At 40.2% G+C, this 23,134-nt stretch overlaps 1 protein-coding gene and 1 long non-coding RNA gene across 2 annotated transcripts in view; one reads left to right on the top strand and one right to left on the bottom strand.

Moving 5' to 3' along the window:
* The window catches only part of LOC116666489, a 38,039-nt gene extending 34,711 nt beyond the window's left edge, over window positions 1-3,328 (top strand). Inside the window, exon 5 of the long non-coding RNA XR_004323380.1 lies at window positions 3,192-3,328. This is a non-coding gene — a long non-coding RNA (uncharacterized LOC116666489). The remainder of the gene's footprint in view (window positions 1-3,191) is intronic.
* Window positions 3,329-3,677: 349 nt separating this feature from the next.
* On the bottom strand, window positions 3,678-22,071 carry MS4A1 (membrane spanning 4-domains A1). The gene is made up of 7 exons (XM_006193634.3): window positions 21,929-22,071; window positions 16,828-17,002; window positions 16,259-16,378; window positions 14,806-14,865; window positions 12,989-13,225; window positions 5,831-5,932; window positions 3,678-4,965 (listed from the first exon to the last, which is right to left on the bottom strand). Exons 2-7 carry the CDS (start codon window positions 16,984-16,986, stop codon window positions 4,750-4,752), a joined length of 894 nt encoding a protein of 297 aa, XP_006193696.1. The 5' UTR covers window positions 16,987-17,002; window positions 21,929-22,071; the 3' UTR covers window positions 3,678-4,749.
* Between the last annotated feature and the right edge of the window lie 1,063 nt (window positions 22,072-23,134).

Raw genomic sequence — 23,134 nt, 5'->3', positions numbered from 1 at the left:
AACTAGAGTGTTTCTGTTTTCATCCTGTGTAGGTATTGTTACCTGCGATATTCTTTCCTTTTTCTCTTATTATATATGTAATTTCTACTTATTCTCTAATATTGAACTCAAATCTCTCCTAGTCCATGAGATTTCCTTTAATACCTTATCCTTCACTGAGCTCACTCCTGTAATAAAGCAATTATTTTGTGCTAGGCACTAGAGCATTTTACTGTTACTTAGTCTTTACTTTGCTTACATTACTTATCATCTCTTTTAAAATTATTTTTATTGGAATATAATTCAAGAAATGTTTTTAATGCTTTTGCAGAACTATGCAACCAGCATTGTACCATTATATAGTTACAGAAAATTTTCATCACTCTAGAGAGAACCTAATTAAGTAATTAATTAGCAGTCATGTTCACTTTCTATTTCTCTTTCCCCCTGCCCACCCCAGGCTCTGTCTACTTTTTGTTTTTATGGATTTGCCTATTATGGGCATTTCATATAAACGGGATCATACAACACATGGTTTCTTGTATGTAACATGATGTTCTCAAGGCTCATCTATGTTGTGGTATGTACCAACTCATCATTCCTTTTGATGGCTGAATAATATTTTATTGTGTGGATGTACTACATTTTCATCAGTTGATAGACATTTGGGTTGTTTGCACGTTTTGCCTATTACGAGTAACGCTCCTATGAACATTTGTTTTAAAGTTGCTGTGTGAGCCTGGTTCTCTTGGTTATGAGGACTGCTGGGCCTTACAGTGACTGTATGTTTCGCTTTTTGAGGAACTGCCAAACAGTTTTTCAAAGCAGCTACACCATTTTACATCACCACTAGCAATGTACAAGTGTTCTAATTTCTTCAAGTCCTTCCCAAACTTGTTACTTTCTTTTTGATTATAGCCATCCCCATGGGCATGAAGCAATAGCTCATTGTGGTTTTGATTTGCATTTCCCCAGTGACTAGTGACGTTGAGCATCTTTTCATATACTTATTGACCATTTGTATATTTTCTGTGGACAAATGTATATTCAGATCCTTCGCCCAATTTTTAATTGGGTTATTTGTCTTTTTACTGTTGAGTTGTAAGCTTTCTTTATACATTCTGGATACTAGACCCTTGTCAGATATGTAATTGGCAGGTATTTTCTCCCCTTCTCCCCTTCTGTGGATTGCTTTCACTTTCTTTATGGTGCCCTTTGAAGTGCAGAAGTTTTAAATTTTGATGATGTTCAGTTTATTTACTTTTTCTTGTTTGCTTATGCTTTTGGTGTCATACCTAAGAAACCACTGCCTAATCCAAGGTCATGAAGTTTACACCTATGTTTTCTTCTAGGGGTTTTATATTTTTAGCTCTTACACTTAGGCCTCTGATGCACTTTGAGTATATGGTATGAAGTCATCGTCCAATTTCATTCTTTTGCATGTGGGTGTCCACTTTCCCCATCACAATTTGTTGAAAAGATTATTTTTTCCCCATTGAACTTCCTTGGATCCCTACTGGTTATCTTTTAGTACATTTATTTGTTATCATCTCCAGTTTGGCATTAAGATTTGAAGGCAGGGAGCTTCTTTTATCTTTAGGTATACCCTTCTTTACTTAACAGTAGGCCAACCCATAGTAGGTGCCTAATGGGTGCATTGCCAGTATCTCTCTTTCCAGCCAGATAGGAAGCTCTGAAAGGAGAGGACTCTGATTATTTTTAGTTCATCAGTAAGCTGAAATCAATAAATATTCTTGGATGAGTGAATTAATGATTGCTTACTGATTAGTTCATGTCTTACTTGAGTAGTTTTGTTCTCTCTTGCCGCAGAATACATACTAGGTAAGTAATTTTCTTACACTAAGTCACCAAGGTGAGGGGTAAGTAAAGGGTATACAAGCAGGTTTTGAATTAAAGTTTCCAGACTTTACTTAGGAAAATTGCTCATTTGTGTTTTAGGTTATATACCAGGAATTAAAAACAAATCAAATCCAAACTCATTTCTGTGTGTTGGATTTGTTTCTTGTCAAAGTGTAATAAAAATTAATTTCCTGGTTTTTAACAAGTGCCAGTACTTCCTACTGGCAGTGTGACAAGGCCTGACGTGTGAAGCCATATTTTGAATAATGAGAAGAGGAAATACGTTATCTTTCTTGCTCATGAGTTCTGCAACTCTAAAAGTGACTTAAAAAAAAAAAAAAAGGAAATACCCTAAGTACCCAATTATAGAAGAGGAATAGTGAATTATTCTCTGTTGATTCAGTGAAGTGCTAAGTTGCGACTAAAAATGATACTTATGAAAATTATGTATCAATAAGGGAATATTAGGACATAAATTTAAGTATAAAAAGATTGTATTATGCAGTGACTGTGACTGGGTAAAATTACGTGTTGCCATGAACTAGGATGATCAACCATCCTGGTTTGCCTCGGACTGTATGGATTTTAGCACCGAAAGTTCTGCATCCCAGGAAATCTCTCAGTCCCAAGCAAACTGGGGTGGTCAGCCACCCTACTTTGAACAAATGGTCCAAGGGATGATTGGGGAGAAGGTCATAGCAAGGATTTTCATTCTTTTTTGAGAGTATACATCAGTGGTGTCTCATAAGGAGTTCTAAATGAGGTCAGTAAAAACTAATTATTTGAGACTATAAAAATGAATAAAATAAACGGAAATTCTTAAGGAAACCATGGGCGTGGAGACGGATACTCATATACATTTCAGAAGTCAAGAAAATGAAACAGAAATAAGATCTTGTCTTTTCCGGTGGTTTTCTCATTGATGTCTGCCTTGTGTCTACCATTGCCACACCTTCTTCCCTTTCCCCTAGTTCAAGGCAGGGACTAGTCCTAGTCCATTGCCATATGTTGCAGTCCTGTTCTGGAGTACAGAGAGTGAGGAATATGTTCTTAATGACTATTCCATGAACATTTTCCTTGGGGAGGTGTGTAAGAGTATATTGACATGAATAGTCAGTGTCCTGATGTCTCACAGTTCAAACCCAGATTGGGGTTATGTGAACATGCTTACGGCTGCAGGAGCCTCCCATAGTCAAAATGCTACAAGAGTAAAAAAGACTGGGGAAATATCATGTTGGAATCATCTGTTGCTGACAAGAACACAAATACAGTTTTATTCATTTAAAGCCATTTTGAGGATGTTACATAGACAGAAAATATCCCACTTCCTTTTTTTTTTTTTCTAATCACAGGAATTGTCTTCCATTGGTGGACCCTAACAAAGTGGAAATATCACAGAGGGGGGCAATTACATTGTCTATATACCTGCCAGAGTCTGGTAGCACTCAGCATGTAGCAAATGCTCAAATGTAGTTGATAGATTATAGTGACATCTTTCCAGGTGTAGGTAAGTACTAGTATCTCTAAATATGAGCAAGAATCGGGAAGTAGGGTAACTATTCCCTACGGTTTGGCATTGTAACTAATTATGCTGTTTTCAAGTATGATCTTTCTCAGAATGCCTGTAGCACTTAGTGTCTGCATTATATAATCTGACAGCTAATTATATATGAATGATTCTTTGAAGTTTGTGAACGTCTAAGTCTTTTTATCACCAAGGGGTAAAACCTGATTTCTGACTCTTGTGTATGTCTCTCTCAACACCTGTTTCATGCTACTCAGGGGGTAGGTGCTTGATAAAACCTGTTGACATGGCTCTCTAGTGATTTATGCAGGCATTGGATAGGCAATTTGTTTATTTCAAACATGACAGCATTTGAATAAGAAGATCTGAGTATGAAACAAGGCTCTCAAAATTGCTAGCTGTGACCATTGACAAATTACCTTTCCTTATTTACAAGCTACTTGGCCTCTTTGAATCATTTGTAAAATAGAGATAGGGATTTTTTTCCTTGATCATGGAAGACCAATCACAATTATTTGATAAAATACTTTATGAACTGGAAAATATTCTACAAATACAAGTATTGATTACCATATGCAGTTTGGGTACTCATGGTGGCATTTTTTTCTTTCATTCTTTCTTCTCTTGATGAAAGGCTGAAAGTAGGTAGACAGTGCAAGACAAGAGGCTAGAGCAGGAGTTTGGGAAAGTTAAGACAGAGAGTGACGTCATGTCCATGTAAAACCAGTGCTCTTTGTACAAAGACAAGGCTGAGTACTGGCTCCTTAGAGCTTCACTGATGGGGTGTGGAGACCACAGTGCCAGCCCCATAGAAACATAGTCAGAATAGGTTCTTTATTATACCTCATTATTATTATTTTTTTACTTTCCTTAAAACAGTGGTGCTAAAGAGACTGCACAAAAAATGTAGATGTGGAAGGAGTTTAGATCAGTTTAGGGATGGCATGGAACACTTTTTTTTTTTCGCCTGGTGTGGAGTCTCCATACTGCAAAGGGAAAAATGAAACAAAAAACAAAAAACAAAAAAAACCCAAACCAACCCTACTATTGCTGCTACTACTGCAACTACTGCAACTACTACTATACCTTACCCAAGGAAAAGGCTAATAAGGAATCACGTTCTGCAGCCCTTATTCAGCCTTTTCTTTTAATGTAAGAAAACTGTCCTAAACAAGAAACACGACGACACGATCTGCTACAATGGCCTATATAATTCACTCTCTGAATGAGGATGGGAGAAGGGAGCTGTGGTCACTCCATGTAAAGACCAGAGAGAGATGTGCAGGATGCAGGCAGAATACCTCCAGAAGTGGGGGTAACTATGTCTCCTGGAAGCTGTGAACACTGATGCTTAAGAAAAGGAAAACGGAAAACAGAAAAGTAGTTTAAGGGGCACCATCATTTTCTATTGGTGAGGATTCCTGCTCTTCGGGAGGTTCTGGGAAGTTTATTTCTGTTTCTTCTTCTTCTTCTTGGACTGGAATAATTTCAATGTCTTCTTCATTCTTTGGTTGGGGAGCTATTTCAGGCTGCTCAACCACCTCTTCTTTTATTTCAATTGCCTGTTCTTTTTTTTCTTCAGCTGACAGGAGAACTATATTCTAAAACACAAAATTGAATACATTTTTCTTGACCTTTATCAAAGGGAACATCTCTCAACACTCTGTCCGAATATCAAATACTTCCTAGTTTTTATGTTATTTATATTGTTTTCTACATGTTTCCAAATCCCAGGATTGATTTCCCAGCTGTTCAAAAATCCATACCACATCACTTATCAAGGCTCATTCTCAAGTCCAGTGGATATCTGACACTTTGCCTGGAATGATCATTCAGTATTTGGAAAAGAACACTGCAATAGTGGAGGAATTTAGATTTTAGTTTTGATTGGCCTTTCTTCAAGATAACCTTGGGAAATAATCTTCTCTCTCTAATCCTATTTTCCTCATTTGTGAAATGAAGGAATTAATGATGATTTCTAAATTCTGTTCCAAACCCAACATTCTATGGTTCTGAAGCCATTGATAATAAATCTGTCACTGGGATATTCATATCTCCCAATTGTGGAACCACCTTGAACTTATTGTTTTGGAAGAGGGATTTTATGAAAAGAGTGGGGAGAAGGGGATACTGAGGATGAAGTGGGAGAACTAGTGGCCTTAATCAGTCTTTGACCTTGAGCCATGCATTTATACATTAAGTATGGAATCCTGAAATCAAGGTGGATGATGGAAGTCAAACAGAACTCAGGGTTATTAAGATGATGCACATACCATAGAACTGGATCCTCTGTCCACCCTTTAAACTTATTTCATTTTCCCTCATTATTGGTATTTTCTGCCCCCCAGGGTCATTTTTTTCCATGACGCTCCCAGTCCCAAAGTCTCATCAGATTACATTCTCCATAAATGATCCTTTGTAGGTGTGATTTTCCTAGAAGAGGGTTGTGAACTATATTCTACTTACAGCTTTGCGTCTGGAGCACATTTTTTTCCATTCAGTCTCAACAATGCCAGCTGTCACAAGTTTCTGGCATAAAGCAAAGATCAGCAACAATGCAAAAATGCCCTGAAGAACAGTAAAATGAGGGTGAAAATGTAATAATGAAAATGTAAGAATATGGTTGGTAGTCAGTAAATGACTGTTGACTAAAATTAAATGAATAAAAGATTAATTCTTGAGGGGAGTAATGACTAACTATAGAAACTACTAGTATTTGTATAACCCTAACCCTTAGCACAACTCCTGAAACACAACAGATAGTTAATCATGTTGCTGACAGAAAGTAAGGGAATAATGGGACTTCCAGTCAAGATGGTGGAGTAGTAGGACCACGAGCTTGCCTATCCTCATGCCTACAACAAAACCATAACTGACTGCTAAATAACCATCAAAAAAAAAAAAAAAAAAAAAGACTGGGACTAGCAACGAAGATCCTCTTCAAGTGGAAACATAAAGAGGGAAGCTCAGCAGGACAGTAGGAGGGGCGTACTCATGATATAATTGGTCCCCATCCCCTCCAAGAGGGCAACCACAAGCTGAAGAATAATTAAGTTACAGAGGCCCTTCCACAAGAATGAGAGTTCAGAGCCCCACGTCAGGCTCCCCAGCCTGGGGTTCTAGCACCGGGAGAAGAAGACTCCAGAACATCTGATTTTGAAGGCCAATGGGGCTTAACTCCCAGGACTGGAAGAAACAGAGATTTCACTCTCTTGGGAAGTGCAAACAAAATTTTGTGCATGCCAGGTCCAAAGGCAGAGGCAGTGACTTTATCGGAACCTGGGCCAGACCTTCCTGCTGGTTTTGGAAGGTCTCCTGGGGAGGTAGGGGGCAGCTGTGGCTCACCCTGGGGAGATAAAAGCTGGTGGGGGAAAAGACATTCCTGGAGTGTTTATCTACATGAGCTTTCCTGGAGGCTGCTTGGGTCATTAGCACCAAGCCTTAGCCCCACCCAACAGCCTGTAGGCTTAAGTTCTGGGAAGTCTCAGACCAAGCAACATACTGGGTGGGAACACAGTCCCACCCATCAGAAGACTTCCTGAACCACAGTCACCTCTAGACACACCCCTAGACACAGACTTACCCACTAGAGGGCCAGGACCAAGCTCCACTGAGCAGTGGGCAGGCACTGACTCCTCCTGCCAGGAAACCTGCACAAGCCTCTAGTCTAGCCTCATCCACCAGGGGGCAGACACCAGAAATAAGGAAACTACAATCCCAAAGCTTGTGGAAGGAATCTGCAAATACAGGCCAGACTTCACCCGGGACTGGCTAGACCCTGGCCCTTGGGTGACAAGAGAGGAGTATACTGCTGGGATGCATAGAACATCTCCCACAGAGGGCCACATCTCCAAGGTCAAGAAGTGTAACTAACCTACCTAAAAATACAGATAGAAAGAGAGACAGTATGAGGCAGCAGAAGAATATCTTTCAGGCCAAGGCACAAGATAAAATCCCAGAAGAAATAAGTGATGGGGAGACAGGCAATCTATCTGAGAAAGAGTTTAGAGTAAATATGGCGAAGAGTTTCAGAGAACTCAGGAGGAGTATAGACGCACAGAGTGAAGTTTTTAGCAAAGGATTAGAAAATATAAAAATACCCAAACAGAGCTGAAGAATACAATTACTGAAATGAAAAACACACTAGAAGGAACCAAGAATAGACTAAATGAGGCTGAAGAATGGATCAATGAGCTAGAAGACAGATTAGTGGAAGTCACCACTGCAGAACAGAAAAAAGAAAAAAGAATGAAAGGAAATGAAGATAGTTTAAAAGAACTCTGGGATAGCATGAAGCACACTAATATTTGCATTACAGGGGTCCCAGAAAGAGAAGAGGGAGAGGAAGGACCTGAGAAAATATTTGAAGAGATAATAGCTAACAACTTCCCTAACTTGGGAAATGAAACAGTACCCAAGTCCAGGAAGCACAGAGTTCCACACAGTTCCTCTTTAACCCAAAGAGGAACACGCCAAGGCACATAGTAATCAAACTGACAAAAATTAAGGATAAGGAGAAAATATTAAAGTCAGCAAGAGAAAAGCAACAAATAACATACAAGGGAACTCCCATAAGGTTATCAGCTGATTTCTCAGCAGAAACTCTACAGGCTAGAAGGGAGTGGCACGATTTAAAGTGGTGAAAGGGAAAAACTTTCTTGGAAAAAACCAAGAAAACTCTATCCAGCAATGCTCTTGTTCAGATTTGATGGAGAAATCAAAAACTTCACAAATAAGCAAAACCTAAAAGAATTTAGTACCACCAAACCAGCTTTACAACAAATGTTAAAGGAACTTCTCTGGTCATCAAACCATAAGAAAAGAGAACAAAAAGAAGAAAGAGAGAAAAAAGACCTACAGAACAAACCAAAAACAGTTAACAAAATGGCAATAAGAACATACGTATCGATAATTACCTTAAATGTAAATGGATTAAATGCTCCAACCAAAAGATATGACTGGCTGAATGGATACAAAAACAAGACCCATATATGTGCTGTCTATAAGACACCCACTTCAGAGTTAGACACACATGCAGACTGCAGGTGCATGGATGGAAAAAACTACTCCATGCAAACAGAAACCAAAAGAAAGCTGGAATAGCAACACTTATATCAGACAAAATAGATGCTTAAAGACTGTTATAAGAAACAAAGAAGGACACTACATAATGCTCAAGGGATCAATCCAAGAAGAAGTTATAACAATTGTAAATATATATGCACCCAACGTAGGAGCTCCTTAATATATAAGGCAGTTGTTAACAAACATAAAAGGAGAGATCAACAATAACACAATAATAGTGGGGACCTTAACACCCATTTATATCAATGGACAGATCATCCAGACAGAAAGTCAATGAGGAAATACAGACCCTAAATGATACTTAGGCCAGATGGACTTAATTGACATCTGTAGAGTATTCCATCAGAAATCAACAGAATACACATTCTTAAGTGCACATGGTACATTCTCCAGAGTCAATCACATGTTGGCCCACAAAGCAAGCCTCAGTAAATTTAAGAAAATTGAAGTCACACCAAGCATCTTTTCTGACCACAATGCTATGAGGTTAGAAATCAACTACAAGAAAAAAACTGCAAACACGTGGAGGCTAAACAATATCCTACTAAACAACCAGTAGATCACTGAAGAAATCAAAGAGGAAATCAAAAAATTCTTTGAGACAAATGAAAACGAAAACACAATGATCTAAAACCTCTGGGACACAGCAAAAGTAGTTCTAAGAGGGAAGTTTATAGTGATACAAACCTACCTCAGAAAACAAGAGAAACCTCAAATAAACACTTAATCTTACACGTAAAGTAGCTGGAGAAAGAAGAACAAACAAAACCCTACGTTAGTAGAAGAAAAGAAATCATAAATACTTGAAATAAATGAAATAGAGACTAAAAAAGCAATAGAAAAGATCAATGAAACAAAAGCTTGTTCTTTGAAATGATAAACAAAATTGATAAACCTTTTACTCAGACTCATCAAGAATAAAAGGGAGAGGGCCCAAATTAATAAAATCAGAAATGAAAGAGAAGTCACAACCAACACCACAGAAATGCAAGGGATCGTAAGAGGCTACTATGAGCAACTGTACACCAACAAAAGGACAACCTAGAAGAAATGGACAATTTCTTAGAAAGGTACAATTTGCCAAGACTGAATAAGGAAGAAATAGAAAATATGAATAGACCAGTTACCAGTACTGAAATTGAATCAGTAGTTAAAAATCACCCAACAAACAAAAGTTCAGGATCAGATGGCTTCACAGGTGAATTCTACCAAACATTTAGAGAAGAGTTAACACCTATCCTTCGGAAACTATTCTAAAAAATTGCAGAGGAAAGAATACTTCTGAACTCATTCTATGAAGCCACCATCACCCTGACAAAGATATCATGAAAAAAGAAAATTACAGGCCAATATCACTTATGAATATAGATGCAAAAATTCTCAACAAAATACTAGCAAATTGACTCCAACAATGAATTAAAAAGATCATACACCATGATCAAGTGGGATTTAACCCAGGGATGCAAGGATTCTTCAATATTTTCAAATCAATCAGTGTGATACACCACATGAACAAATTGAAGAACAGAAACCATATGATCATCTCAATAGATACAGAAAAAGCTTTTGATAAAATTCAACATCCATATATTGTAACTCTCCAGAAAGTGGGCATAGAGGGAACATAACTCAACATAATAAAGGCCATATATGACAGACCCACAGCTAACATCATACTAATGGTGAAAAGCTGAAAGCATTCCCTCTAAGATCAGGAACAAGACAAGGATGCCCACTCTTGACACTTGTATTCAACAGTTTTGGAAGTCCTAGCCATAGCAATCAGAGAAGAAAAAGAAATAAAGGGAATCCAAATCAGAATAGAAGAAATAAAACTGCCACTGTTCACAGATCATATGATACTTATATATAGAAAACCCTAAAGAAGCAACCAGAAAACTACTAGAGCTCATCAATGAATTTGGTAAAGTTGCAAGATATAAGATTAATATATAGAAGTCAGTTGCATTTCTATATACTAACAATGACATAGCAGAAAAAGAAATTAAGGAAACAATCCCATTTACCATCGCACCAAAAAGAATAAAATACCTAGGATTAAACGTACCCAAGAGGCAAAGGACCTGTACTCTGAAAAGTATAAGACACTGATGAAAGAAATTGAACATGACATAAACAGATGGAAAGATATACTGCATTCTTGGATTAGAAGAGATGGATATTGTTAAAATGGCCACACTATGCAAGGCAATATGCAGATTCAGTGCAATCCCTATCAAATTACCAATGATGTTTTTCACAGAGCTGGAACAAAAAATGTTAAAATTTGATCGAAACACAAAAGGCCCCAGATAGCCAAAATGTCTTGAAAAAGGAGAGTGGAGTTGGGGAAATCATGCTCCCTGACTTCAGACTATACTACAAAGCTACCGTAATCAAAACAGTATGGTACTGGCACAAAAACAGACACATAGCTCAATGGAACAGGATGGAAAGTCCAGAAATAAACCCACGCACTTGTGGTCAATTAATCTATGACAAATGAGGCAAGAATATACAATGGAGAAAAGACAGTCTCTTCAATAAGTGGTGCTGGGAAAACTGGACAGCTACATGTAAAAGACTGAAAGTAGAACATTCTCTAACATGATATACAAAAATAAACTCAAAATGAATTAAAGATCTAAATGTAAGACCAGATACTATAAAACTCCTAGAGGAGAACACCCTTTGACATAAATCATGGAATTATTTTTTTCAAACTGGCTCCTAGAGTAATGGAAATAAAAGCAAAAAGTAAACAAATGGGATCTAATTAAACATAAAAGCTTTTGCACAGCTAAGGATACCATCAAAAAAGTGAAAAGACAGCCTACATAATGGAAGGAAATATTTGCAAATGATGCAGCTGACAAGGGACTAAATTTCCAAAATTATTTAATAATTTCCAACGGCTCTTACAGCTTAATATCAAAAAAGCAAGCAACCCAATCGAAAAATGGACAGAAGACCTAAAGAGACATCTCTCCAGAGCAGACATCCAGATGGCCAACAAGTACCTGAAAAGATGCTCAACATCACTGTTAGAAAAATGCAAATCAGAAGTACAAATGAGATATCACCTTACACCAGACAGAATGGCCATCATTAAAAAGGCCACAAATGACAAATGCTAGAGAGGGTGTGGTGAAAAGGAACCCTCCTACACTTCTGGGGGGAATAAAAATTAGTGCAGCCACTATGGAGGTCAGTATAGAAGTTCCTTAAAAAACTAAAAATGAACTTACCCTATGATTCAGCAATCCTATTCCTGGGCATATATCCAGAGGAAAACATAGTTTGAAAAGACACATGAACCCCAGTGTTCACAGCAGCACTATTTATAATAGCCAAGACATGGAAACAACCCAAATGTCCATCGACAGATGACTGGATAAAGAAGATGTGGTATATATATACAATGATGAATACTACTCGGCCATAAAAAGAGAGTAAAATAATGCCACTTGCAGCAACATGGATGACCTGGAGATCATCATTCTAAGTGAAGTAAGTCAAAAAGAGAAAGAAAAGTACCATACGATATCACTCATATGTGTAATCTAAAAAAAAGACACAAATGAATTTATCTACAAAACAGAAATGGATTCACTGACATAGAGAACAACCTTATGGTTACCAGGGGATAAAAGAGGTGGGGAGGGATAAATCAGGAATTCAAAATTTGCAACTCTTGGGGAGTAATAGAAATGTTAGCTATCTTGACTGTGGTGGTAGTTTCATTGGGGTATGCATCTATCAAAATTCATCAAATTGTACATCTGAAATATGTGTATTTTACTGTAGGGGAATCATACCACAATAAAGGTGTTTTTTTATATATATACATACACACACACACATATATATATATACACACATATACACACACACACACACACACACATACACACACACACGCACGCACATATGAATAAATAAATGGTAATACCAAAAACAAACAAACAAAAAAAAGAAACGAAAAAAAGAAAGCAAGGCAGTAATAATTAGTTGAAAAATCAATTCTATGTAGGCAGGAATAACTCCTGAGTCCCAGATTAAGTGTATCCAGCTTTAGGTGGTGTGGTATCATGGGAAGGAAACTTCTACATACTTGGGAGATGCATTTTTTTCCCCCTTCAAACTCTATACCAAAAAAGTCCTTGAGGCAAAAGATGTTCATTACAACTTAGCTTCTTCAGTATTCATCTTAATCAATAATAATAATGAATATTAATTCCATTAATGATAATATAATAATGGTACATTTTAAAGTAAACACTAAAGTAGCACTTTCTATCTACCAAACACTATTCTACCTGCTTTGCATGTGTTAACTCGTCCCTCAAAACAGCCTTATAAGTACTGTTACCTTCCCCATTTTACAGTTGAAGAAACTGAAGTACAGAGTGGCTAAAATTCTTGCTCAAAGCTGTATAGGCAATAAGTAACAGACATAGACAGTCTGGATCCAGAGCTTATGGTCATAAGAAAAATGCCATACTTCCTCCCTGAAAATAAATCTAGTTTCACACTTACCAAGAACACAGATCGTATGCTGTCACAATATTTCATAGATAGAGAGTTTTTGTCAGTGGGGTTAGCTGGTTCACAGTCGTGTATGTTAATGTATGGCGTGGGAACTTTAATAAAATTCAAAGTCTTCATTTTAAAAAAATGGGAAATTGTGATATTAAATATGTCCATGATCAAAAAAATTACTCCAGAAATCGCAGCAAAGAGACTCAACGAGTTCATTATGATTTTCCCTTTGACCTGAAACAGATACATAAATTTTATCAATTGGGCTTAATTCATAATTAGAGAATATAAGGTAGGATGGAATTTCAGATCCCATTCCCCTGACTCAAAAAAGTACTACACCTAAATCATACTAAATTAGACTTCTCTTGGTTGTTTTTAGTCTCTTGGTCACTATAAAATTAAAAAAGGAAAAAACCTCCAGATCTCAAGCCTGTTCCTTTCTCAGTCTTCCCTGTCTCCTTCATGCCGTCACCATCCAGTCAGTTTATCAAGAAAGCATTCTATGAGTGATCCTCGTACTTGCTTTCTCTGCCACTGCCACCATCCTACTAGGCATTCGGTACCCAATGGTTGAGTAAATGAAAATAAGTAGTAACCAGGTTCTATCTTTCTGCATAAGAGGGGAGAAGGGAGAGAGAGAAGAAGGTTCCTCAGCACAGTGAATCAGGATGGTATTGTGGGTATAGGTAGGGACAGAGCAGATAGAACCCTGTAGGTCCAAACCATCAAGTGGAAAAAGCCTGCAGCGAGAACAGTAACACCTGCTCCCTGTTGACATAGGATGCAGTCAGCACCAGTCAGACATCTTTCAAAATACAATTAGAGCTGATGTCTCTGGGTAGCACGGGTAAGAGGATGCCTGTGTGTCCATTCTACCTTGCAGGGATACAAGGTTGAAACAGGAAGATATATGTGACAAGTACCATAATGATACGGGGTTATTGATGATTATTTTAAGACACATACTTCACCCCGGGTTGTACGACCTACAGGTGGCAAGTCAGTAGGACTGGCTGTGTTTGGAGAAGAAATACAACTTGATCTTCATAAACAGCGCCCCCTCCCCTCCAAATTGAGTTTGTCAGACTACCTCCAGAGAGGTGCCATCTTAATCTCCTCAGTCCCTCACTGATTTTGCAAGTGACTTAAATTAGTTATAGCTTAGTAAGTGTAAAAAAAGCTGAGGAAGGAAACTTGCTGGTAAGCTCTTGACCTGCAGAGAATTGGGAGTTCTTCCTGGATGTGACTGTGTCCCAAGGGCTTATACGTAGCAGAACACTCTAGCTCTTCCTAGCCTCTGAGGCACCTTCATATGCGTGACTCCAGTTTACCCTCAGGATAATTGCATACAATAGCAAGGACTGTCATCTCCATTCTCTGGGGGAAAACTCAGAGGTACGTAGAAGTAGACTGACTTGCTCAAGGTTACAGCTCAGGGTTAACTAGGACTTGAGTCAATCACAACATTGATTACACAGTCTTCCTAAATCCTGGTCTGAGAAACGACAGGGCTTTCAAAGAGATCTTAGTCTCACGGAGCATTTCACATTCCTAAGACCATAAGCATGCTCTTTACTGATCTGCCTTTAATTCTATTTCCATGGACATATTTCAGGTGGACCTCATCCCCCTCCCTCTTTTTTTAATGAAGAAAGCCAACAACAGCATCATAGAAGATCTTTTGCTTTTTCAGATTAAGAGATAACTCAGTACTACTGTGATTCCAAAGGTCTGCAAGGTCCTTGATTTCAACTGAGAAAATAGATAATTTTCTCTGATGTGTGGGGAAGAAGGACATAACGATCACTTGCCAAACTCTCCCTGGAGTTTTTCTCCGCCGCCGCTGCCAGGAGTGATCCGGAAATGATAAACTGTAAAAAGAAAGGTGGTGGGTGGGGAAGCGGGTGGGAGAGATGGGAGGAGCAGCAGGGAGGGAGAGAGGAGGGCAGACAGAGAGGGAGATCACTTTAAACATTGAGAAGTGGTTGTCAAAAAGTTATCCACACTTTCACCACTTTCACTAAATTATCCAGCCCTTTTTATTGGATTCATTCACTTTTTCAGCCATATCTCTCCTTTATTCAGATTCAGCCGCATTCAGTCCATGCCTTTTAGTCAACTGACTGGGGAGCTGTGACCAGAAATATACTAAGACCAGAGGCAGAACTGGTATTTCCATGCCAATTAGTACTCACACTGTGAATCTGAAAGTTTTATTTTTAGTTTCCCTTCCTTCCTTCCTTCCCTCCTTCCTTCCTTCCTTCTTTCCTTTCCTCCCTCCCTCCCTCCCTCCTTCCTTCCCTCCTTCCTCCTTCCTTCCCTCCTTCCTTTCTTTCTTTCTTTCTTTCTTTCTTTCTTTCTTTCTTTCTTTCTTTCTTTCTTTCTTTCTTTCTTTCTTTCTTTCTTTCTTTCTTTCTTTCTTTCTTTCATCTGTGGACTTGTGGAATTGCTCTTTGGAGTTCACAGTGATTTACATAGCTTTGGTGGAGATCAAAGAGTGAATCAAAGTAGAAGAAATACTTGGCCTGAATGTCATATGATGCTATTAAAATAATCACAGGAAGTGATCATTATGTCTCATCTTCCTTTTCCACTGTTCAGGCTGTAAAGTGTAGGAAACTCATGTTCTAATCCATCTCTTCTTGTTCTGGAAATTTCAATCCTGGACTCATGTTTATAATAGTGACTATGAAAGTGTCATGGTGATGTAAACATCACTGCCCTGTACCACATCCAGACAGGGCTACGAGCTTGGAAGACATGCACATGAGACAGACATAAGGAATACTGCTCTGCTGATAAGTGAGAGGAGATTTATTTGGGTTGAGACTGATTTCACCACGTGGACAGTAACTAAAGAGAACTGTAGGGAAGAAGGGCCAGGCAGAAGGAAGTGGGGTGTTCCTGCTCCTCTTTGCTTTCTGAAATATCATGCTCTTCTACAGTCCAAATGTCTAGTACCCACACCCCCACCCCGCCTTAGCCCCCGCCATTGACTTGGAGAGGTCCTGCTTTGGGCAGTCTTCCTTCCCTGTGGAGATCCATGTAGGGCAGCTTTCTCTGAATTCCCATCAAGCATGCCCACTCAACTGTGGGACTCATGCTCTATTTAGTCAACCTCTATTTCTGCTAAATTCCTTCAACCAGATAACCTACTTCCTTCCTATGTTTTCTTCTACACGGAAATCATCAAGTATATTCCTGTGGAGCTTTTTAATGTTTTTGTCTGCATCACTCCCCAAATGGTTGTTAGTTTTTACTCACCATAATGCCTCCCCAGAAAGGGTACCACAGAATTACACAGATCGGTACGTAGACCTCCATGTGGATCAACAGGAAGCCGCCTATGGCAATGTGGAAGAGCCCATTCATAATCTGGACAGCCTAGGGAGGGAACAGGGGCACTGATGGATGAACTGAAATCACCAGTCAGAAAACAGAGACGAAGCTGGAAGCCCTAGCTCTTGAGCTGAGTGGGGCTGCATAAGATGCCCAAAAGCAAGTGTTGAAGGTATCAAGACCCTTGTCTGGTTCGGATCCATTTTCCCCACCACCTGAGGCATTTCCAAGGCAGTTATGCCTCGGATGTTGAACTGGGTAATGAACTGGGATGGGAGACCCCTAACTCTGCAAGCCTCAAAATTAAGGGGCATAAAATCACCATGGTAATTTCTCTTTACACCTCTGATTTTGCCCACTGTGTCAGACAGAAAGAACACCTCAGGCTGGATCAAGTACCCTCAGGTCGGCTTGAACTCTGTACCTGGCCTACAGCATCTGCTTCTATAGGCCAGAGAATCCCTGGGGTGTGGAATGAAGGGCAACCGACTTACCCCCAGAGCCTTAGATTCCCTCAAGAAGAAGCCTTGGGTGGGGCCCACCATTGAAGGCACCCTCCTGGGAATCCGTCTTTGGACAGGATACATGGAAATAGGACCTTTCATGGGATCTGCTGGGACAGCCCCAGTCATCGAATTTCTGGGTGTCGTCATTTCACCCTCCAGACTCCTACAAATAGAGCAAAAAATTAAGTGAGCAGAGAGAGAACAGGATTTTTGGCAGCCTTTTGTCTTGTGTCATGCATCTGAATACTTCCCTCTGTCTTCTCTCTGTGGGTGTCACTGATGGGAGGCATGGCCTCTTCCTGGCAGCTTTGGATCTGAGGCAAGCCCTACTGCCATGTCCCAAGACAGTGTCCAGAGGGGGCGTCTCAGACAAGGATGGACGGGCTCAGGGATCCCTGCCATTATTCTGGGCAACCATGTTTGGGACATGTTTTCTCTTCATAGAGAATATCATGCTCGTATATCTGTATGTTCTGTGTGTCTGTCATCCTTGGATGCTTTTCTTCCGCTTTCATATTGGAAAATGTACTTTGTGTTGACTTGTCCTTGTCCTTTTGCTTATCTGCTTTTGTCCATTGTGATGGACCAGATGCATCATGATGGAGTATGATGGGGAGCCATCCTTGGAATGAAGAGGGCCTGATTCAGTCTTCCCGTACCTCTAACTCTGCGACCTTGAGTAAATCATGTCAAGGAGGCTCTCTAAGTTTCTGTGTAAGACTATAGCTTCCTGAGTCAGAGTGCCTAGGTTCAAGTCATGATTCTTCTATTTGCTGTGAAACTTTGGGCAAGTTTCTTAAATTCTCTGGGTCTCAAGTTCTTCAGCCATAAAATGGGGATAGTAATCATTCTCATCTCATAGGGTTGCTGTAAGACTTAAATGGGCTGGTGGTGTGTGCATGGCTGGTGTCCTTTCATTGTTGGGGGCGTGGCTAGCTCAGATGTCAGCTTCTCAGAGAAGCCTTCCCTGAACCCCTAGTGCACAGTGCATCTCACCACACCCCATTTTATTTGCTTCATGGCCTTATCAGTTTGAGGAATTACCTTATGTGTTTGCTTGTTTCTTGTCTGTTTCTCCCCACTAGAATATAAATTCCATCAAAGCAGAGATCTTGTGTTCTCTCTTACTCAATATTTAAAATTATGCCTGGATTTAGTAGTGTCTTCATAAATATTATCAAAGAAGTAAATGTATATATAGCACTCGTGTCTCAATAATTATTAGCTGCTTTTGTTGCTGTTCTAGTTCTTAATATTATTACCCTTATGAGCACTAATTTCTATTTTTTATCTGAAAAATGAGAACAATACCCCTTTCACAGACATGTTGTGAGAAATAAGTTCGTTAACACATGTGAAAGTACCTAGTACGCAGGGAGAAAGTAGTAAATGCTGTTTGTTCGTAGAATTCTTTGTCTACACGTTTCTGGAGAGAAACGTCCCTCTCCAGCTCTGACACTTTAGGACTGTTCAGCCCTCTTCATCTTGTCATCCCCTTTGGTATTCATTTCTTTATGTCAGTTACTTACATGAATCCTATTGGGTCTTTCCTGGGCCCTCCCTGGAAATCTCTCTTGAGGGACACATCTTTGGCCTTGTCTTTATTGACTGTAAGTCATGTAAGGGGCCTTGGAGGCCAAGGCTGTCTGTCCAGCTTGCTTATCTTTAAAGCCACGCAGAGGCGGGCACCTGCAGGCTTGCCGTAGGACAGGTGCGTGGGCGTCTCCCAGGCCTCACATCTGTACCCACTTTCTAGTAACAAAGGCATTTCACACCTAGAATCTCATCTGAGCCTCACAGTGTAGACAAGGGATGAATCACTGCCCCTATTTTGTAGAAAGGGTAACAAGGGCACAGAGAAGTTAGGTAACCTGTTCAAAGTGACATAACCATCAGAGATTTAAAGTGAGGACTCAGGCCTAGCCAACAGGGTATCGATGGTACCAGGCTGCTTTGTCCTCCGTGGGGAATAGGACTTCCGCCTTTCACTTATGAATCTCTTCCTTCTTCTTCAAACAGATGTGCTAAGTGGATGACTGTAAATCAGCTGAAAACAGAATACTTGTCTGGGCCATGGCTGAAGGGGAAGACAGGAGACTTGGGGTGCTCCACACTTGTTTCTGTCCCAGCTCTAGATTACCAGATGTCATGTGGTCTTAGGGATCTGCTTTGTACCACAATCCACCCCACAAGACCACCAGCACAAGGGAATGTATGAATATCGACCACTAAGGAGTTTACAGACTGATTCTGGTCTCCAGGCAGAGTTTTTAAGGCTAATCAGAACCTCAGAAACCATTTGCTCATTTGACAAATGAGGAAGCTGTGGCCTGGGGCTGGGACATTGCCTTGGTGAAGACCTTGCACCTATAGATGGAGCCAAACCAGAAGGCAGCCACCAAGGCTCTGAGGTTGGTGGTCTTCCTGCTACACCACGGGCTGAACCACAGAGTTGAAGTTGTTTACTGGGCTATTGTGTATCTAGTTCCAACGACCCCAACACCTTCCTTACTAAGTGGGCATTTTGTGTTTTTTTAGATGTGAAAATGGAGGTTCTGAAGGGTTAATTAATTTTTCCAGAATATGTATGCAATGAGCTTGGAGTCACCACACTCCTGTCTGGAGGGCTCGTTTTAATGAGGACAACTTAAAGATCAAAGGTCATCCATTGGACAGAAGGAGATGATTGGACTACCATTATTTTAATTTTTCTTTATTTTTCAACTGCCTAAGGCTATGTCTGTGTGATCGGTGGGATAAACCTTTTACGTAAACAAGTCCTGCCTGAGCTGTGTCTACAACGGCTAATGGCAGTAATGACCTTTGGAGGGGAGTATTTTATTTCTCTTAAAACGATGTCTCACCATGACAGCTATATTTCTACAAAGCCTTCAACACATATTACTGTAAAATAGTTTATAAACATAAATATACTTGTTTCTATATGCTGCTTTATGTTTTATGGAAATAATCTCTCTGAAATATATACATGTTTTTATGCCAGGTCATTGTAGACTAACTGAGTAATGAAAGATTTCGTTCTATGGGAACATAAAACTAGACCATACACTCTTACAGATATTGTAGATTCCTGCAGCCTTAGCCTACATGTTTTTTCCCTTAATTGTTAACAATGACTGTTTGTTTCAACTGTGTGTTGTTCAGTGAACGATTGTGCTCAAAGACTCGTTGGTACACTAGTAGTGGTTACCGACCACGTTGGTCAAAATGTGGTAATAATAGGGTTCTATTTTCACTAAATTGTATTAAAATGAGGACTCAGTGTATCAGACGTGGCCCTATTTTATTATATCAATTTCTGCAAATCTTTTCTGATTTTTAAAAGGCACCCCTGTTTCTGCATCCATCCACTGAAGAAGATCTCACAGTCTTTATGGGTTTTGGTTTGAATAATGGCTTTTAGGTCCAATAATTCCATCATTTACTGTGAAGTTCAAAGCTGCCTAGCTTTTGTTACCTCAACTTCCTCCTTTGCCACTCAAAATAGTTTTGCATTTTTATCCTTTGTGGCCTCCTGGGCGCTTATCTCTGAGGAAGAATGTTCTTACTTCCTTTCCTTCCTTACTTGCTTCTCAGCCCCTCTCCTTCCACCAAGACGTTAGTCCTTCAGAGAAATCAGTCTGGCATCTTTCAGTCTCATTCTGTTCAGGGTGGTGTGTAGCAGAAAAAGCTAGTCCCAGCTCTGTCCCTTGCAACTTTTGTGATCCGATCTCTCAATCTCTATTCAAAGTCTTGTTTTGAAAACATGAGATCATTTGCAATTGATAAACTATTAACCGCTCAAAGAATAATTGTTATTACTGGACCCTTTTTAGGATTAAAACGCGCCGCAGTGTCCCCCAATCCCAAAGCCGCATGCCTTTAATCTAGCGCCGTCCCCCGGCCACTGCCCAGTCTCCCCAGCCCTGTACCCCTAGCTTTTTAAAAGCGTGTCGTTCCACTCGCTTCCTCCACTTCCTCACCACCCACTCCCTCCTTCGCACTTGGCAGCTAGTTTCTGCCAGAGCCACTCAGTTGAAACTGCTTGCTTCAAGGACTGGGCTGAGAAGCCAGGCAGCATCCCTCAGATCGTTTCATTTCTGCTTCCCCGTCACCCAGGTTGAAAACGTTGGAGCCATGTTCCTCTCCAGCTCCTTTACCTCCCATGGTGGGTCAATGGCCAAGTCATGCCCTTTCAACCTCCTTAAAGTCTCTTGTTTTGCACGTGGACTTTTTTTCTACTTCCAGTGCTCCCTCCCAGCACTGCCCCCCCTCCATGAGTTTGATTCTCATTTCCTCTCCTTTCATTTCCTCTCCTGGTTTAGCACAAAAATCTTGCTTTTCTACCTTCCATCTTTCTCTTTTCTAATCCATCCTCCCAAGGCTGCTAGATCAGATTCCTCAATCACTGCTGAAGTTCAGCTTTCCCTGAACTTGAGCTTTTGCTCCAATCTGTAATCACCTGCCAGAGGAACCCTTCACCTGGCCATCAGCTCTACCTGAGAAGCTTAACACCATCCAGGGATATTCACATTTAGTGGGATATCTTTGGAGACAAAAGCATTTAAAGCTAGAGGAATGGAGTTATTTTCATTAGAGCCATGACTGATTATTTTCTTACTTGGTACCAGACGGTTCTAAGAGCTTCAGGTTTTGAGCTCATTTAATCATCATAACGCAGTGGGTATTAATTACTCCTGCCCCCATTTTATAGATGAGGAAACTGAAGAACAGAGAAGTTTAGTAACTTGCCTGAGGTTATATGGCTTGTAAATAAATAGTAGAGCTCAGGTTTGAGCCCAGCAAGTTAGTCACTATGCTTTAATGGACATGATGCAATTGACTACTTTTGTAGAATGACTCGCAGTTGACTGGCCAGGGTCATTCTTGAGAGAGAGAGAGATTAAGGTTAAGGTAGTAGGTGGGCAGCAAGCCTCGGTATTGCCCCTCCTCAAATGATGACACTCTCAGAAAACCTGACCAAGGAAGCCCTAGAATTAAATCCAACAATCTCCAGTCTCCAAAATCATCCCATGCCTTATCCATCCCTTCTGGTCACTTAAACAAAGCAAGTTGATTGATTCCTTACCTGAGTCTCCAAGGCTTTAGGGCTCAAGGGAGGATTCGGATGCTTGCTGCTGAGTTCAGTTCGACAGCTACTTTCTCAAGCACACAGCGAGTGAGTGAGATGGTCCAGGCCTGGGATCTCTGACAGATACCAGGTGACAGGAAATCAGTGGCTTCTGCTACCTTGGGCTTCGCCCCAATTACTTTGGTTTAATCACACTTATCAGAGCCAGAGGATATACAAAAAAGTTTCTGCTGTACCAGGAGGTTTCACTTCTTGAAAAAGATCCCAGGGGACTGCCAGGCGTACTTTACGCTGCCTTAATTAGAAGAACTTTGCAGCCCCCACCCTGTACGCAGGTGTGGATGTTGGGTCCCCAAGGGCAAGAAGGGCTCTAGAAATTCTCCAAAGATGGGCTGGTAGGACTTTTACCTTTTTATGTTACTTTTAGGAGTGGGTAGGTAGGGAGGAGGCAGCCGCGCAGAAAGACTCAAGCATCATTAAGCCCACACCCTTGAGACTGTTGTAGGTATCTGTCCCCAGATAATGTCCTCGTTTGACCACACTTAGGGTTCCACTGGGACCCTGTATGTCTCATGTGGATTTTAGTAGGAATGGCCTAAAAAAATATTTTAGTGCTGTAGAGCATGTCCCCAGAAGCTTGAGGCAAGAGTTCCATATTCTGGGATATCCATTGAAATAGCACTTTTTACCTCCAAGCCCACCTTTCTCTCCATCTGTCTAGTTTTCTTGTGTCCCCCTCTTTCCAGTCTGGGCTGGAGCCCACTGTGAGATCAAGTGAGGAAATGGAGGGAGCTGGTGGCCAGGAGAGTAAAACATGTGGGATATGAATCAAAGAAAGTTTTGCCCAGGATAGTGCATTCCCTTCCCAACCTCTACGCTCATATGTTGGGTTTTCCATTACTTTTTAAAAATTAAAAAAAAATTTTTTTATTGGAATACAGTCAATTTCCATTACTTTATAATTTCCTTGTCCATTGCTTTGTTTCATTAGAGACCCAGGGTGGTTGTTAGAGAATTGTTTGTCTCATCTAAAGGACTGAAATATGGTAGCTCTGTTGCTGAATCTGAGGTTATTTGTAACTTCTCTCTCATTCTCTCCTATTTCTCCCTCTGCCTCTCTTTCCTTTAAGATGGTCTGGAGTCAGAGGTTTAGAACCAATGGTAAAAGTCATTCTGGAGAGGCTGATTTTGGTGCTACAGAGA

Source organism: Camelus ferus, chromosome 10 (genome assembly GCF_009834535.1).
Source record: "Camelus ferus isolate YT-003-E chromosome 10, BCGSAC_Cfer_1.0, whole genome shotgun sequence".
Classification (NCBI taxonomy): domain Eukaryota; kingdom Metazoa; phylum Chordata; class Mammalia; order Artiodactyla; family Camelidae; genus Camelus; species Camelus ferus.
Note: the sequence above shows the minus strand (reverse complement) of the source record. Positions and strands in the feature narration are given on the sequence as shown.